We start from the raw sequence: 17,964 nt of genomic DNA on the forward strand, positions 1-17,964 counted from the left end.
CAGCACTGACTAGGTCCAAAAGGTTCATCCAAAACCACATTTGGTGCAATTATTGGTAAACGACTTTCGTACAAATAATTGTTGTAGCGACAACGCGATTGGAGGAGAGGAGTTGTGCATGAGATTGCGTAAGGGTAATGAAATTCCAATTATTAATGACGTATTTGCTACCCTTGTTGTTGTTTGACAGTTTGTGACTTTAGAGGATAACTGTTGGTTTCGACAAGAGCAACAGAACAGATCAACGCCAGCGTTCCCGACTCCCTATGATTTCAACGCCAAGCACCTCAGGCCTTCACCAAGCCTATCCAATCCATCAATCCCATGAGCTGCCGTTAGTGCGCTGCATGAGCCGTCGCTACCGATCTACCCAGAACCAGTAGTTGGAGTTGGTCGTATCCCGCCAGCACCCCCGCTCCTGCAAGCCCCAGCAGCACGTTGGCTCCAGCTCCCTTGAACAGTGCCCTCGCTCCCTCCTTCTTCATGATCTGACGGAATGCATCCAGCGTGCTCGGATACTTGGCCACCTCCCCCGACGTCATCATCATCCTCCTTCGAATCGTGTCTAACGGATAGGCGATATAACCAGCGAAGGTTGTTACCGCCCATCCCAGCATGAAACTCGCCACAAAGTTTCCCTGCAAACAGTTCAGCCAATCGGTATGAATCAATTTACTCTTCGATGCCATTTAGCACTCTGCAAAAAAGCGACATGGATTTGTCGCTGTACCTCAAGAGATCCAACGAGAACGACTGGCTTGAGAGAGTCATAGATTCCGAAGTAGAGGCCTCTGTACACGACGATGCCCACGACGGACGCATTAAAGCCACGGTAGAGACCAGTGATGCCATCGGATTTGAGAGTTTTTCTGTACACATCAAGCAGGCCGCTGAATTGGCGTTGCTGGGACGCTGCTGGCGCCATGTCCTTGGCGTCGGCGGCCAAACGAGTACGCGCGTAGTCAAGCGAATAAACAAAGAGGGATGAAGCCGCCCCTGCAGCTCCGCCAGCGGCCAAATTCCCTGCAAACCATTTCCAATAGCCGTCTGTGTCTTTTTGGAAGCCAAAGAGGACATGGAAGTAGTCCTTGAATGCGAAATTGAAAGCCTGCGCAAGAAACCCGGAGCCAGCTTCACAAAGCTAGTTCTACGCATGGATTGATGGAGGAGAAGAGTGGGTCGCTGCTCTATACTGTAGATGTGTGAGAACAAAATGGCATGATCATTTGCTCTTTACCTGTGTGGGGAAGTAGCGGATGACGTTGGCGAGGTTGCCTCTCCACAGAGAAAGAACGCCCTCTTCCTTAGCGATCTTGGCGAAGCAATGGCCGATCCCTTTGTATGGCTCCGCGAGCCGGCCCGTTTTCATCATTTCTCCCTGATTTTGAATCAAAAGCTTCACTCTCTCGATCGGAGCCGACGCAGTCTTGGACACCGCGGCCGATATTCCTCCCATGAAGAAATCCGTTATGAACATATGTGTCTGACTTTCGTAGGGGGACCCAATCAACCCTGGCGCACACAATTTTACGGAGGTCTGCACCTCCAATTTCCTGAATATGGAATGCTCTACCTTTCGGAACAGATTATAAGTTGCAACCATACTGCTGCAGCTGGGATCGAGTGCATGACTGCACGTCTTAGCGTTTCGATGCGAGGAGTCCTTAGACGAGAAGTTCCTTGAGCGAAAAGCATGCCAACCTGAGCTCTCGACCTGCATCTCCCTACCTGCAAAAGTGAGAGCAGCTTAGCTAAGCACGCGTCGTACTTCTTTTCTGGCAATTAGAAGACGCAGATGCTAAGCGCAACCAAATTGAAACATATAGAGAAGGCTTACCCATTTCTAATTCAGTTTGCAAAACTGTAGAGATTTCTATATTAGCTTCCTTGGGCGCTTCAAGATAGAGAAAGCTACGTCCATAATCTCAAAGCTACTGCCAGTCGTCGTTTGACGGTCAAGAGTGGACAATTCTCATGGCAAACGCATCAAGACAATTGTCATGGAAAACGCATCAATCACAGGAAGCCATTCTGAGATGTCAAGAATTGATCATCTTGGCACGATGCAGCGCACTAGCAACGCCAGCAGATGTTGCGCTGCCCAAGGCCTTGCCGGTAGTGCTGCTGCAGCTAATGTCATAGCTGGTGCAGTAACATGAATGAGCCCCAGCTCAAGACCCTCTCTCTCTCTCTCTCTCTCTCTCTCTCTCTTCTTTTGTGCGCGTTGCTCAACGCAGCTCAGGTGATCATAGCCATCAAAGGGAACGAGGTAACCGGAATGGCAGGGGAGAGAAAGGATGGAGGGGCGGGGGGAAAGCTCTTATAGAGAGCTCTACCAGTGGAATAGTCCTCGGAGCGCCATTCCCATTCAACTTGAAGTACAAATTTACTTTGCTTATCTCTTTTGAGGACAAGGTTTACCAATATGGGCATTGGCATTCTCAAGCCTCGGAATTGTGTGTTCCAAAGCATTCCTAGTGAGAACCTGCACATTCTCAACAGAATGCTCGTACAAATGTGTCAAGATGATTCCTTCATGTTTCTAGACTTTTCTCCATGTGTACACATAAGAAAAGGGGACAAAGACCACTCAGAATCAATTGACTTGCTATAGATCCACTCACTCACAAATGTGTGGATGGTATTTCAAGTCAATAAAACTACCAACTTGTGGTCATAAGGAGTTAGCAATGTTCAAATATAAATTGACTTGCTATAGATCCACTCACTCACAAATGTGTGGATGGTATTTCAAGTCAATAAAACTACCAACTTGTGGTCATAAGGAGTTAGCAATTTGAAGCTCTTAAATTTATTCATTTCCATTGGTCCACATTCTTCATAAGTTCCCTTTTAATATCAATTATACAACATGAATTTCCATTATAGAATATGGTCATCACAAATATGATTAGGAGAATCTTTTTTTGAATTTCCATTATAGAATATGGTCATCACAGATATGATTAGGGGAATCTTTTTTTGCAAGTAGGCTTAGAACAAGAAAATTAAAATTCCCTTCAACAAGCTTTCTTTCACAAGTTCAAATTACAATACAATAGGGGGAAAGGAAAGAGATGGCTCATTGAGCTTCGATTGTTGGGCTCATGCTTGCATTGTGCATAATACATTAATTATACATTTACAGAAGTTGTGAGCTCTTTTAAAGTATTTATTTACATTGTAGAGCTCATGCTTGCATTGTGTATAATACATTAATAATTGTGAGCTAGACTTCTAAAGTATTTATTTGTAAGAAATTGAAAATTAAGCTAGGAAATACTTCTTTCTTTAACATCAAAATCACTAAACTAGTGCAAGAGCTAGTGATGCTTGGCTATAAAAATGTATTGTATAACATGGAATGTGTAACTCTTCTCAAAAGTTCACATCTAGATACATCTTTCGCTGAAGAAAATGGCTTTAGACTTTTATTAAATATGCCCTCGTCATTTTCAAAGACCACCACATTCTTTACTGTTCGTATGTTTACGAATCATATGAATTTATCGACATTTGCACTTGTGATGATGATCATCAAATGCAAATGGTAAAGATGCAAATAATGATGCTTGTTTCAATCTTTAGATTTATAGATCATTCTCATATCAAGCACTTGTCGTTGCTATCTAGCATGCCATTTTATCATTGATAAATACAAAATTATGACAGCCCCTTGTACGTGACTCCACCAGATTGCAATTCCACTCAATCAAAGATTGAGATCACCTTTTGGAAATCACAACCCAACATAGAACCTTTAGCTCACCCTTTTCTTTTTGTCCCCACAAAAAAAAAGTATGTATTAAACGGGTGGTCAAGCCCAGAAAAGACCATATACAAACTTGGCTGAGAAAGATGGGCCACAAGCCCTTAACCCACATTGAAAATAGTAAGTGATGGCCAGCTGAGCCATGAGCTACCCAAGTCAAAGGGATCCTAAATGATTTGGGTTAGGTGATGACCTTGAAAGAAAGTCTGGTGATTAGCAGAAGTCTCAGCTCACCCTTGTCTTATATGTGTGGGCCCTTTCCCAAGTTATGGTCAACATGAGACTATGTCAACATGGGCCCTTTCCGAAGTTGTGGGCAACATGAGACTATGTCCTTGTCATAGATATGTATGCTTCTTATATGTGTGGGCCCGTTGTGGTCAACATGAGCCTATGTCCTTGTCATATTCTCTAGTATGATCTATCCGTATTGTTTGCCCAATAAGTTCAAGATTATTAGAGCATAGACTCAATTTCTCACTTACTAAAAAACTGTCCAATTAACTTTAGTTTTGGTCACTTACTAGGTCACTAGTCTGTTTTCAAAGATACAACAAGCCAATTATTGTAAAGAGTTTAACTAAAAATCTCCTTAAAATATTTGCATGGCTAAGACTTTACCACATAGAATTGGATATATACTTTCCATTCCATTCAATCAAGTTGTAGATTTGTAGATAACAAGATGATTTGCGCTAGTACTAGCCTCCAATTGGATAGGATCCATCCATATTCAAATTCTATATGCATCCATTCGATAGTACGTTCCTTTGTGGAAGTTCAAGATCTTGTCTAGATCGCATAGATATTCCCCAACCCATTTTATATTCTCAATATTATTGAGAATTTTTTTGAAGCCCCTACAATCTACTTGCAATAAATAACCAAAGTATATGCATGTGACCCAAAAAACCATTTGAGAATAGTAGATTTAATCAAATTGACCAATCTTTCACGTCAATGTAATAATGGTATGAACATTAGATATTCTAGTTTGACTTTTTTTAAATCATGAAGAAACCTCAAACTCAAATCCATTTGCTAATGTAGCACAGTGGTCTTTTGATATTTACACTAGTCTTGCTCCCATGGTTGGACATGAAAAGGGTTGGGGTAGGGGGGCATACTTGCTCCCTTTCCTTAGGTCTCATGCATCCTTGGGATGGGGTGTGGTACATACTTGCACCCTGCTTTGTGCATACTTGAATAGTTTGTTTGACATGATTAAACACTATAGGGTTGTAAATCTTGGCCTCTCGGTGACTTGCACTAGGGAAGGTGCATTGCATTCTTATGAGATGGTTATGCAATACGAAGAGCATAAAGGAAATGAGTTTGCATGACCCACATTCCAGGATTTTGCAAACTCTTACCACAACCACTATGAACATGTATGTGTTTTTGTATGCATGTATACATCGAGGTATACATGTGTATATGCGTGTTCTAAACATGTATGCAAATGTGTATGTGTGTAGTAGTCCAATAGCTTGTGGTAGTTGATGAATCTGCGAAGGGTGGTAATTTAAGAGGTAGTGAATGGTACAAGAATCCAAGGGTGGCAAGTGGCATAGTCCAAGGAGTCTAAGAGTTTAAGCATGTTAGTCCAAGAGCTTGTGGTAGTTCAAGGGTGGTAGTTAAACAGCCGGTGGTAATTGAAGACTCTATGGTTCATGAGTCTAAAAGAGTCCAAGAGTGTAATCCAAGAGGTAGCGATATTCCAAAGAGTCCAAGGGTGGCACCTGATCTTGTCCTCCAAGCTGCCACATGTTAAAAACGTGTCCATGGGTGATAGGTAGAACAGATAGCGAGATGACTTATGCCATAGCACATGCACCATTGTGAAGGGATGTTTGAGAAGTGTGTGGTGGAGAGATGCATGGCGATATGAGCAAGGGGAGAGTGTTAAAGTAGGGATGACTTAATGAATGGGAGGCAAAAGAGAGAGGACGTGGAGGAGTGGAAGCAAGGCAAATGCCAAGCGTGTTTGAGAGAAGGGATCCTTTGCTGTGGTGATTGGTCAAGCGTGTCCTCATCTGTAAGATTTCCAATATGAAGGAGTTGTTGTTGTGGTTGCTTCATCAGTTATCTTTCCACTCTCCACTTTGTTTGGAGACCATGACTCATGTGCTGGATAGCCACTACCTTGCCATTACCGCCATCGTTACTGTGAGTAGTCTCTCTCCCATCTTTTTTCCTCTTGCCACTTCCCACCTTCCTGGTTTCACCATCTTACCTTCTTGGACAGGTTCTGTACCAATTCGCGTTCTTCATCATCGCTGCAACTCTTAAATTCGACAAAGTGACCGACTTCGCAGGTATAGGCTCTTCCTCACTTTTTCCCTGGCGCAGTTGCAGCTTCTTTCGTTCATGGTCCAACTTACGGTGCTTTGACGGCAGGCAGCACTAATTTTTTGGTTCTAGCTCTCCTCACTGCTATTTTGCACGGCTCTTGGTATTTCAGACAGGTATATATGTAGCTATCCTGTTTCCGTTAGTCCTCATTGTCACTTTATATGCGGTTAGCTCGTGGCATTGAAATTCAATTTTAGTCATATGTGGCGTCGGTTACGGCATGTGCACAGGAGGTCGATTTTTTGATTATGCATTCTAATAGCAATCATGATTCATCTTCCGTAATGTAGCATTGGAGTCTGCTGGAATGAATATTTCACTTTTTATCGCGAGAGCTAATGTCCGATCGGTCTTATGACCTTCCCTCTTGACAAACAGACCACTATTTGCGCACACTTTGTCAGCGTTGTCAAGGTATTGCGTAGAATTGTCTAAAGAAATATATTGAGGAGAAGTACTTCCTCGTTCCGTAATGATATAGCTGGACAAGTGAAGTTCCATCCTGTGATCAGATGGTTCTAGTCTATAACTTGACGACTCATAAAGGCAATATTATCTGGAACGACTCCAAGAAGGATAGATCATCTACAGCTTTCTTTTTAGTAATGGGGAGGCAGCAATTAGAGACCATTCATCTTGAAAAATCTAACCTGAAGGAAGCCATGAATGAACCATTAAAAACCAGAGACCAGCCACAGCGAACCTATTTACACCACTAAAACTTTTTGCACAGAGATTTTAAAGTTATTTTACCCGAAAAACGTGTAAAAGCACCATGTGAACTTTCAGTTGGGATGCCTCCAACGTCATGTGGATTTCAGCAATAAAACTGGAGATCAAATGCAGATACTTATTTGATGTACCTCCACGATGGAAAGACGCCATGATAATGGATTATTTTATTAGAAAGAATGAAAAAAAAGAGCAGCTCATTGAACTCCATAGCAGTAGCCGACTGTGAGAACTACCTAGCACATTATTAGCCCACTAAATAGACTTGTTTGCGAGACCTTTGCAAGAGAAATGCTTCCAAACGTGTTACTTCATCCTTAGGAACATGATTCATGTTTGCAAAGGTCTAATGTGTCATGGTTCTTCGCAGATTGTCTTGACTCTTTTTGTAGTGGCATGGAGTCTTCGTCTGGGACTTTTTTTGCTCCTCAGGTATGTGAAATATGGTTTCAGTATCAATTTTATCATGTTTTTTCAACGCTTGTGCAACCACATTACTATTACATCACTTAAGAGTTTCTGAGCTTGGCTGATAATTTAATCACGAGTTCCTTCGATGCTTTAAAGAACAAGGTGTAAAGAAAGACTACTTCTTGTCTTTGCTGTTAATCAAAGCATTGAGACATGTGGTGGATGAGCATAGTCTTCCTTGCACCTTGATCTATGCATCTCACAGCTATGTTTTTGGACTAGTTTCCTTGTGGGCAAGAACGTTGAATGCATCAAGTGAACTACTTGAAAGTTTTTGTAGAAGACATTGTGAATTCCTGAAACCTTTAGAAGATTTGGGTCTAAGGCCTCAAGGTCATGGTAAAATTTTCCCTTCAAGCACACGTGTTGCTGTAATTTTTCTTATTTTAATTTACTAGAGCATTACAACAGCAGGGTTATGTCACAATCCTTTAACATGAGTATGTAATGATACTTTTATCATAATACCATCCAATGTCTTCTAGGCACCAATTGCAAGTCAAATAGGTTGTGGAAATTGATGTATCATATCTCCAGCAAAGTCTTTCATCAACTTAGGCTGTAAGGTGCTTGTCTGTGATTCTCTTTTGTAAACAGAAGTTGTCAACATGATAAAATATGCACGCATCAACATCACCAGAAGATTCAGTCATTAATGATATCAAATGCTTGCAGACAAGACGAGGACTCAAGAATCTGAAAGTCATACAGCTTCAGGGGTCATCTGTCATCTTGTCTCACCAAAAGCCAAGCAAGAGGATCTAAGAGAGACTTTGTTAATTGTGTGTTGTTTCATAGAATACTGCAATGGGGCGAGGATCGACGCTTTGATGATAAACGAGAAAACCTTTTGAAATTTGCTATCTTTTGGGTTATTCAGGTGTGCTCAGTACCCTTGGTTGACAATTTGGTTGTATTGAAAGTAAATCAATGGAAAAGCTGGGTGCATCTACAATAGTCTCTCTTAAACATCAGATAAAAATAACAGGACTATGCACCCATTACAATCATTCTTTGCATAGTGCACTGGCTTCAAGACAGAATTAATGACTAGTCCTGTGTTTTTATGGAGAACAGGCTGTTTGGGTGTGGACTGTAAGCCTTCCAGTCACGGTCGTCAATGCAAGTAGCAGAAATCCACCTGTTCATGCAGTAGATATTATCGGGTGGGCACTATGGGCACTAGGCTTCACAATTGAAGCAATTGCAGACCAGCAGAAGTTGGCATTCAAGAATAATTCTGCAAATAGAGGAAAGTGGTGTGACAGTGGCCTTTGGCGGTGGTCTCGACATCCAAACTACTTTGGTGAGGTAATGATTCTTGATTCAAATTGCCACTATGAAAAACTTTAAAGGTTTACTCCCTTACTGACGAGAATGATAACGGATTTATATTGTTTGAGTTATGGTAGCAGAGTTTCAACTTTTACTTTGACGAATACTTGAAGACCGACGTGGGAATAAATTGCGGCAACATTTGATATGCATCATTTTTTGCTTATCAGCCTCTTCATGATCAAAACTGTGTTGCGGTGGCTGCCTTTTCTAACTTTACCATTGGTGGTTAATGCTTTCTCATTGCCACCTTCCTCAAAGATCTCTCCAAGCCAGCTAACCTCTGTGTCGAGTATTGTTGCATAAAGCTTGGACATGACATACTCTATCATAATGGTTCTAGAGTTTTTTAGTGGGGTCCCTTGCCTTGTGAATGGGAGTGATGGACAGTTAGCGTGAGGGAAGCCCAGGCAAACCGTTTCATTAAAGAGATTTGCTAAGATCGGGGCCATATTATTTATTTCATATGCGATAAATTTAGTGCATAAGCCCTCATGATCTTTTGCTCGGCATTATGAAGCTTCAAGGCTGCGTGCTTGACACCACTGGCTATGAAAAGAGTGCAAGAGGTAGGATCGAGCAAGTGCGAGAGGCCAGGAGATGGCTGTTGGGGAATGTCATATGGTTTGCGTGCATGTTCTAGGCCATCTTCTCCCGGTCGTATTGATGCCCTTTGGGCCCTGGTATGTGACATGTAGCTTTAGTTATTGGCACTTAGGTCACCTACTACTTTTAGTGTCTTATGACACCTAGTACTAGTGGTACCTCTAGGACACTAGGTCCTAGGGTTCTCTTTTGTAGTACTTTGTACTTTCATTTTCATTCTACTAGTTGATGTGACAGCTTCCACTTCTTGCTCCACTCTTGTGCATCCTTTTGCTTCCGTGAGCCTACAATGGTATCAGAGCAATTCCTTCTTGGACCTGCTCCCTACTCCTAGCTTTTTGCTTCCAGCTCCAACTCCCGCACTTCAGCTCCATTGTCAAGCTCAGCTACCGGATGTCCCGCATAGCTTCAATGCGACCTCCTGACCTGCTGTCCGTACGATTTCATACAGTCGTACGGATTTTTGTACGGCGCGTCAACTACCAGGGATTTTTTTCTGTTTGTACAGCACGTTAGAACCTGTCCGTACAGTTGTACGGATTTCCGTACTGCCCATACAAGTTGCGGCTTGTTGGTATTGTGATAATTCTTTCTATCTTAAATGGTGCGTTGCCCTATCAGCTAGGTTTAGATTTAGATGCTCGCTGGGGAGAGACTAAAATGAAAATGTTTAGACTTCACAAGCAGTTGTAGCTTGAATGAAGAGATTTTGGACTACCTTTTGGTTAGCTTTCTCCTTTAGTGCTAGCCTTCACCATGGCTAAGTCTGCCCTTCACCTTTGGAGTGCCGACAGAAACTCAGTACGAAGACTTTGTATAAATGGATGCTCAAGTATGTGTGGGTGTGTGGATTTGTATGTGTGAGAGCATATTTTTATACTATGGTCTACACCCACTGTTGGGCGCTGATGACGTCAGTGGGGATGTCATAGTAGCTAGTCCCTGCTATGCATGATGGAGTTAATGGTTTTCAACCTTGTGAGTGACTATCATGAGATTGAAACTGCACTATGTTGTGTTTTTAGAGGATGAGTTTGGGAATGTTCCTGGATTCATCTAGGTATATGCTTCTGCCGTATTAGCGGACATGCAAATTTCACCTTGTGAAGTTTTCGTCCAAGTTGCGGCCTACTGGTATTGTGATAATTCTTTCTATCTTAAATGGTGGGTTGCCCTATCAGCTAGATTTAGATTTAGATGCTCGTTGGGGAGAGACTAAAATGAAAATGTTTAGACTTCACAAGCAGTTGTAGCTTGAATGAAGAGAATTTGGACTACCTTTTGATTAGCCTTCTCCTTTAGTGCTAGCCTTCATCATGGCTGAGTCTGCCCTTCACCTCCGGAGTGCCGACAAAACTCAGTACGAAGACTTGGTATAAATGGATGCTTAAGTATGTGTGGGTGTGTGGATTTGTATGTGTGAGAGCATATTTTTATACTATGGTCTACACCCATTGTTGGGCGTTGATGACGTCAGTGGGGATGTCATAGTAGCTAGTACCTGCTATGCATGATGGAGTTTATGGTTTTCAACCTTTTGAGTGACTATCATGAGATTGAAACTGCACTATGTTGTGTTTTTAGAGGATGAGTTTGGGAATGTTCCTGGATTCATCTAGGTATATAACTGCCCGTACAATTATACGAAATTTTGCACAGTTTCGATTTTCGTACATTTTCATACTTTAGCGCCCGTACATTCCGTACCCGTCTGGAGCAGACATTGCAACAGATCTTCAATTTTTTGGTGACATTTGGGGCTTTTGCATTCGGGCTACGATTTTGCAGGTAGATTGCAGATTTGCAGACAATTTGGGGCTTTCCCTGAATTCGCCCCATTTTTGGCTCAGTTTTGCTCTACAAATTGGGGCTTTTGGGTCTATTGTAGGCAGATTGCACAACACTTTTAGATTTGCAGTGAATTTGGCAAGAAATTGCAGGCCATTTGATCACGTTTGCAAATTACAGCTTATTTTGGGGCTTGTTCAGATTTGGACAGCAAGTCCTATTTTTTGCAGTTGCAAGCCTTGAGGCTATCTTTCGGGTCACTTTGTCAGTGCTTTTGGACTTGTCCCATTTGCAATGGTTGGCAACAATCATGATTTATTTGGCATTCTTCGTGAAGATGATAAGTTGGATGGCACCAACTATCCCATGTGGTCTTATCTCATGAAACATATTCTTGTTGGAAGGCATTTTTGGAACATTGTTTTTGGGGTTCATCTGAGGCCAGCCAATGCTATAGTGGCTGCCCCTACTGCTGGTCCCTTTGCAAAGGGTACTCCTCCTGATGCTTTATCCTCTAGCACCCCTGTTGCTGCTCCTCCAACTCAGGAACAAACAAGATGGGATGCAAGAGATGCAAATGCACATTCCTATATTGCTTTATCATGCAAGAGAATCATTATTCCACACATCTGGTCATGCAGGACAGCAAAGGATGCTTGGGACAGATTGGCTTCTCTTTATCAGATTCGCAATGAGGCATGTGTTGGATATTTAAGAAGGCAATTGTAGGAAGTCAGCATGAATGAAGGTGACTCTATGGATGCATACTTGACAAAGGTCAAGGACCTCATGGAACAACTTGCCAATATTGATGAGGTGGTGCCAAATTCTTAGCTTGTCAGTACCACATTGAATGGGCTGCCAGATACATATCAAGGGTTTCATACAACCCTTCGACTAGTGGCCATGGGTAATCCAGACCACTACTCCTTTGATTAGTTAGTCACTTTGTTTTTGCAGGAAGAGCAAAGTCGTGCTAATAGGCAAGCTACTATTCTTGATCATGCATTTGCTTCACAGTAGACAGGAAAAGGCAAGACTTCCAAGCCTATGGGCAAGCCTAAATATGCGCCTAACGGTGGCAATTCCTCCAATGCATCTAAAAATACAGCAGATAAGTCAAAGAAGAAAAGATGCAACTATTGTCGCAAGCCAGGGCATGAAATTTCAGAATGCAGGAAGCGCATTGCTTCGGAGAAAAAGAAAGCATGATTGACAGTCAATGCCTCACATGCAATTGAATCCCACGAGCCAGCAGATGCCTCACATGCACATGCTCTCCAGGATGATTGGGCATGGGCTGTCCATTGCTCCTTTGATCCCTCCAAAGTTGATGCATTCTTTACTGCTAATGATGCTCAGTCTTGGTATTTTGATAGTGGTGCTTCCAAGCACGTCACATCTTGCAAACAGTTGTTTCATTCCTTAGCTAATGCACCTCGAGGGAGGATTGTCACATGTGCTAATAATGCTTCCTATGCTGTAAAAGGAATTGGAGATGTGCAGCCCACATCCATTTCAAGCCATCCTGTCACTTTGACAAATGTTCTTTTTGTGCCTGGAATTGAAGTTAACTTGATTTCAATTTCAGCAATTGCCACTTCAGGTTTTAGAGTGATTTCTGATGGATACAGATGCCTAGTATATGATCTTCGTGATGACAATGCCATAGTTCTTACTGGCCCTTTGCAAAAGGGGCTTTGAGACAAAGAAGTCGGTGATATTTGAGATGAAGGCAGGGCATCCCATGACGTAGTCAACTATGTTGGAGGCCCCGCCCACCTTCCTCCCCATGGGAAACTAGTGAATCCACTCAAGGAGGGCAATCGATCCAGAGCAGTATAGATGATAAGATCATGTGTTTTGCCCATGTCCAAGTATGCATGTCCATATGATGTGATTGGGGCTTGCGTGTCTGTAGAAACTCGAGACGTACTTGCCTCATCTAGGTCAACATATGGTAGTAAGATAGAATCATCACGAAAACCCAGAATTGATACTTGACTCGTGCCTGTGGCCAGTTGAAATTCGCAACAAGGAGAACTTTCTTGCGGGTCGACCATGATGTTTGGATATAGGGTTGTGTATAGTGACGCTTTGGCCTCCTCTTGATGTTTAGGTATAGGGTTGTGTATGGTGATACTTCGGCTTCCCCTCGCCTGTACTTACTCAAGAGAGTGACACTGGTCATCTCCAAATTTCGGTCACACTCGTGGACTAGCCGTAAGCCAAAAAGATTACATATTTCTTTTAGATGGTTGCCCATGGAGGATTACCCATCGGTCCTTGGCTAGAGCAAATGCACGTTATGGGAGGTGCCACGGCTGCATGAATAGAGATATGGAGAGGATCCCGCATTGTCTTTGGAGCTGTCCTATAACGTAGAGGATTTGGCAGGGGGCCCTTAGGATAGCCAGGACACAAAGGATGCAAGGAGACTTCACTTGGGGTATGGTTGACGGAGGGGGGTCATGCCTTCTCCATCGAACCGACTTCAGCGATTTGCACGATGCAAGGTCGTTGGGTCTTTTGGATAGAGGCACACAACACAACTCCTCCTTCGTGACAGCACCTTGTGTCATTGCCAGAGGACAGCTTTTGGAAGACAAATAGTATCACTGCTTGGAACATTTAGGTTGCCCATTGCTGCAGTTTGGTGATGGGAGGCAATAGTTTTCCCTAGCAGCCACCCTTTTTGCCATCTAGCAAGACATTATTTATACCTTGTGCGGCATATGGGAGCGTGATCTCTGACAACTGCTGAGAGGCAAGTGTGTCTTTGCAAGGATTGGCCTACAGGTGTCTTCTATGTATCCACTGAGCGAGGCATTCGTTGGGTGTATAGTCCTCCACCCTAGTTATTGGCCCCTATTTTAGAGATTTCCCAAGGAATTGAGCTAGGTTCTTTGAGAATTGGTTGGCTGTTCTCTTTAGCCTTGCGAATAACTCGTTTGTATGGCTGGTTTTTCCCAAGCCTTCTTAGAAAATTCTTTTCTCTAGAAAACAAGGGGAAATTTTTTGACTTTAAGCAAAATTATGAGTAAATGCAAAAAACAAAAAATAAAAATAACTTGGTAAGCAAAGCTCCCACTGGGGTTTTAAATGATCTTAGAATCTCTTGGGTACTGATGAGTAATTTTGAAGTATGAGGCTCAGGAGGCCTTAAAGACTATGTCTGTACATCAAGCTCGAGCTTGATGTAGAAACTTAGATCCTTATAGTGTAAGAGGTTCACTATGTCCTTGGTAGACTAAGTCTAGGTCCTTATAGAGGAAATCTCTACATCAAGCTCAAGTTTACGCTAAAAGAATTCCAAAAGCATTGAAGGTGGAGCATGAGAAACTCACTAAGGACATTACTTTACTGACATCTCAAGATGAGGATGTGCATTCTCAAACTACTGATGTTAAGCCATCCAATCATAAGTTGACGCCAGTTCACTCCACCCCGTCAGAAGCCTTATCAAAATCCAAGAGAAGGATTTAGATAGGTTGAGACTCCTCCTAAGCCCATTCCAATTGCCTCCCAGATGTTGTCCAAGCTACCATGCTCCTGAACAAAACCTGTTTGCATGTCATGTATGGTGTTAGGCAAGATGGGGCCATGGTAGCAAGCTCAAGATCTTCGCTAAGATCTTATAATCAACATCCAGCAAGATGATCATATTTTACTACCAAATGTATAATCTATATCCCCCCCCTTCTTCCCCTTCTGGATCAAACAAATTCACCCACAGTCTCAGTGACTGGGGGAGTTGTAATGAAGGCGAAGATTGGGCCAAGTTAGTGAGGGTTAGGATAATTCCTCTAGGGGATGTTCAGGCCTAGAGAGGGTAAAAAGGAGATTGTGTGTAGGAAACTATGTAAGTCCACCTCCCCACCCTTTGTACTGATGTTTGATGTGACATCTAATTCTATCTACTCCCACCTCCTTCCTCCTACATTATATGGGAGGTGGTGCTCCCTCGATCTCTTGTACATATGATGAATAACGTTGGTATTTGACGTGATGGTCTCTCGTGAGCGTTGCACATGCACACACCGGAACGTGGGTGGGCTTGAGAGCATGGAACGAGAGGTGAAGGGGAGTGAGGCCAGACGGACTGGCATGCACAGCACGCACCGTGCACACCCCTGGGGCGCCTATTGAGGTTCTAGCATGGCTATGGGCTGCTCACGAAAATGGACGTTTCTTAGTCGTCCGGACTCCGTTTGAGGTGAGACGTACGTCGTTGTGAAGAGCACGAGCGGCTCTTTGATCCTAGCACATTAGCTTGGGCTGGAAGGCTGCTAGTAAAAGCAGTTTTGGGAAGAAAGCCAAGGGGGTCTCAGAAGTGCAGACTCGCGGAGAGGCTGGCTATAAGCGCACTGGACATTGGAGGCTCGTGGAGAGCATGGATGAAAGGTTATGGGCCAAAGATGCGGACGAGAACGAGCTAGTCGAGGAGGTCCTCATGGTTGGCTTGGACCGTGATTGTCGTGGATGTTGGACTACTAACGTAGACGCTCGTGGCACAACCACAAGAGGGTGCGGTTGCTTCGATTTTTGCGACTCATGAGAGTGGGAGCTCGGCGACCTTGTCGTGGGGATTGTCTTGAGGAGGTGGGCACGGCATGTGAGATCTGGACGTTGGAGGACGGCTCATGTTGGGTTTTGGCATGGATATGAGGCGTGTGCGAGCTAGCTCGAGATTCGACTAAGGGGCTAGGGGGTGGCACCTTACACTTGGTATCAGAGCATAGTTCGGGGCATCCAACCGTGTTGGATGCGGGAGGCTTCGGGCACTAGGCGAAGACCTTGGGGAGAGTCATGGGAAAGGCGCCATGGCGAGAACCGAGGTGGATACGTTTTCAAGACCAAGGTGCGACGTACGCACGGATGTGGGAAATTTTGTCTTCAAGCATCAAGTCGCGAGATAGGTGCATGGATCAAAGAAGAGCGATCTCAAGACCAAGGTGCCGCAGATGCACAAATGTGGGAGATTCTCTTCGAGGGCCAAGTCGCGAGACGAGCGCGATGGATTTTCGAGAGAGTTACGGGCAATTGATTGGAGCCATTGCCACATACGGATGGGAGTTTCTAAGGATTAGTGTGATGGGTGCATCGAGGTCGAGGGGATATTTTAGACGTATGATTGGTTGATGATGGTCAAGGCTATGGATCGAACATCACGTTTTCAAAAGCAGTGTGATGGGCGCATTGTTCAAGGGAGTGTTATGGGCGAACACCTGGTTGGCAAGGGCAAAGGTCACTGGATGTCAGGATAGGGATGACGTCAAAAGGGGCAACGGATGTCGTTAGCACGCGAGCATGAGGAGACACGAGCAGGGCTCAAGTGGGAGGTGATCGGACAATGAGTGGAACATATCCAGAGGCGCAAGCGAGGATGTAAGCGCAAGACGGGTACCACTCCAAATGGCAAAGGGGAAGCAAGGATCAGGGGAAAATGGTACGTGACGCGGAAGGACCAAGGTCAGAGAGGCTATTGCAAACTGGAGCGAAGATGTGGAGGTCAGTAGCTATGTGAGCAGTGCACGACGACAACGTAGCTGGGATGAGCGAGGACGCGAGGGATGCGAAGAGCATGTTCAATGGCGTCAAATCTAAACTCAACGGACAAAGGCGTAGCGCGGGCATGAATGAGATGGCGATAAGTACACAAGGCGATGTGTATCGATCTTCACTCAAAACATCGAAGCGTAGGCGAGATGCAAGAGGCACCTCCAACAGGTCAATTCCAATGAAGCGGAACCAAGGGGTAAGTCGGTATTGGTAATGGTGGTATGAGCAATGTGGAGTTGCGTCACAAGCTTAATCATGAAGATGGCAACGCGGAGTTGCATTATGCGGATAAACAATGGAAAGACACGGCGGGGGAATCTGCCATTCTTGGTTGGGAGAACCATGACAATGGACAACGTGGAGTTGCGCATGGGCAAGCGAAGGTACCACGAGGTTGATTGAGAAACGGACTCAATTAATCTCAACACACATCTTCGGGCCGCACGGTGGAGATTTGGCTTCAGAATGAGCTATCGAACCACCATTTGTAAACGCATCTGTAAATGTTGTAAATTGGATGTATATGCTAGTCTAGACTAGAGTAGCAGGTGAGTATAAAGGGGACAACTAGTGCGACGGTTGATAACGACGGCCCGGACCCTTGTATAAATTTACACGGCACTTGAAATAAGTTCATGAGGATATGAACTCACTAGGACGGTAGAGAGTATATGGGAGGTGGTGCTCCCTCAAAGGCACAGTGCCGACCTCTTGTACATATGATGAATAACGTTGGTATTTGACATGATGGTCTCTCGTGAGCGTTGCACATGCACACACCGGAACGTGGGTGGGCTTGAGAGCACAGAACGAGAGGTGAAGGGGAGTGAGGCCAGGCGGACTGGCATGCATAGCACGCACCGCACACACCCGTGGGGCGCCTGTTGAGGTTCTAGCATGGCTACGGGCTGCTCATGGAAATGGATGTTTCTTGGTCGTCCGGACTCCTTTTGAGGCGAGACGTACGCCGTTGCGAAGAACTCTTCGATCCTAGCACATTAGCTTGGGCTGGAAGGCTGCTAGTAAAAGCAATTTTGGGAAGAAAGCCAAGGGGTCTCGGAAGTGCAGACTCGCGGAGAGGCTGGCTACGAGCGCACTGGACGTTGGTGGCTTGCAGAGAGCATGGATGAAAGGTTATGGGCCAAAGATGCGGAGGAGTACAAGCTAGTCGAGGAGGTCCTCATGGTTGGCTTGGACCCTGATTGTCGTGGATGTTGGACTACTAACGTAGACGCTCTTGGCACAACCGCAAGAGGGTGCGGTTGCTTCGGGCTGTGCGACTCATGAGAGTGGGAGCTCGGCGACCTTGTCGTGGGGATCATCTTGAGGAGACGAGCACGGCA

At 44.3% G+C, this 17,964-nt stretch overlaps 2 protein-coding genes across 3 annotated transcripts in view; one reads left to right on the plus strand and one right to left on the minus strand.

The window, feature by feature from the left end:
* Positions 1-260: 260 nt before the first annotated feature.
* Positions 261-2,464, minus strand: LOC147885348 (ADP/ATP translocase-like). The gene is made up of 4 exons (XM_087396898.1): positions 1,838-2,464; positions 1,238-1,728; positions 731-1,108; positions 261-638 (listed from the first exon to the last, which is right to left on the minus strand). The coding sequence occupies exons 1-4, from the start codon at positions 1,839-1,841 to the stop codon at positions 336-338; spliced, it is 1,176 nt and encodes a 391-aa protein (XP_087253024.1). The 5' UTR covers positions 1,842-2,464; the 3' UTR covers positions 261-335.
* A 3,220-nt stretch (positions 2,465-5,684) lies between these two features.
* The window catches only part of LOC147885349 (uncharacterized), a 36,263-nt gene continuing 23,983 nt past the window's right edge, over positions 5,685-17,964 (plus strand). For both annotated transcript variants that reach the window (XM_087396900.1, XM_087396899.1), the window contains exons 1-6: positions 5,685-5,941; positions 6,021-6,090; positions 6,173-6,240; positions 7,230-7,291; positions 8,129-8,210; positions 8,408-8,641. In XM_087396900.1, coding sequence (XP_087253026.1) covers positions 5,825-5,941; positions 6,021-6,090; positions 6,173-6,240; positions 7,230-7,291; positions 8,129-8,210; positions 8,408-8,641 — 633 coding nt within the window. In that variant the 5' untranslated portion in view covers positions 5,685-5,824. The remainder of the gene's footprint in view (positions 5,942-6,020; positions 6,091-6,172; positions 6,241-7,229; positions 7,292-8,128; positions 8,211-8,407; positions 8,642-17,964) is intronic.

Source organism: Dipteris shenzhenensis, chromosome 25, assembly GCF_047967505.1.
Source record: "Dipteris shenzhenensis isolate YYH24624 ecotype China chromosome 25, Dip_SZ_1.0, whole genome shotgun sequence".
Taxonomy (NCBI): Eukaryota; Viridiplantae; Streptophyta; class Polypodiopsida; order Gleicheniales; family Dipteridaceae; genus Dipteris; species Dipteris shenzhenensis.

Coding starts and splice junctions, on each gene's coding strand:
- LOC147885348 (XM_087396898.1), bottom strand. Junction 1,109..1,237: donor TCCGCTACTTCCCCACACAG/GTAAAGAGCAAA, acceptor TTTCTTGCGCAG/GCTTTCAATTTCGCATTCAA. Junction 639..730: donor TTCTCGTTGGATCTCTTGAG/GTACAGCGACAA, acceptor AACTGTTTGCAG/GGAAACTTTGTGGCGAGTTT.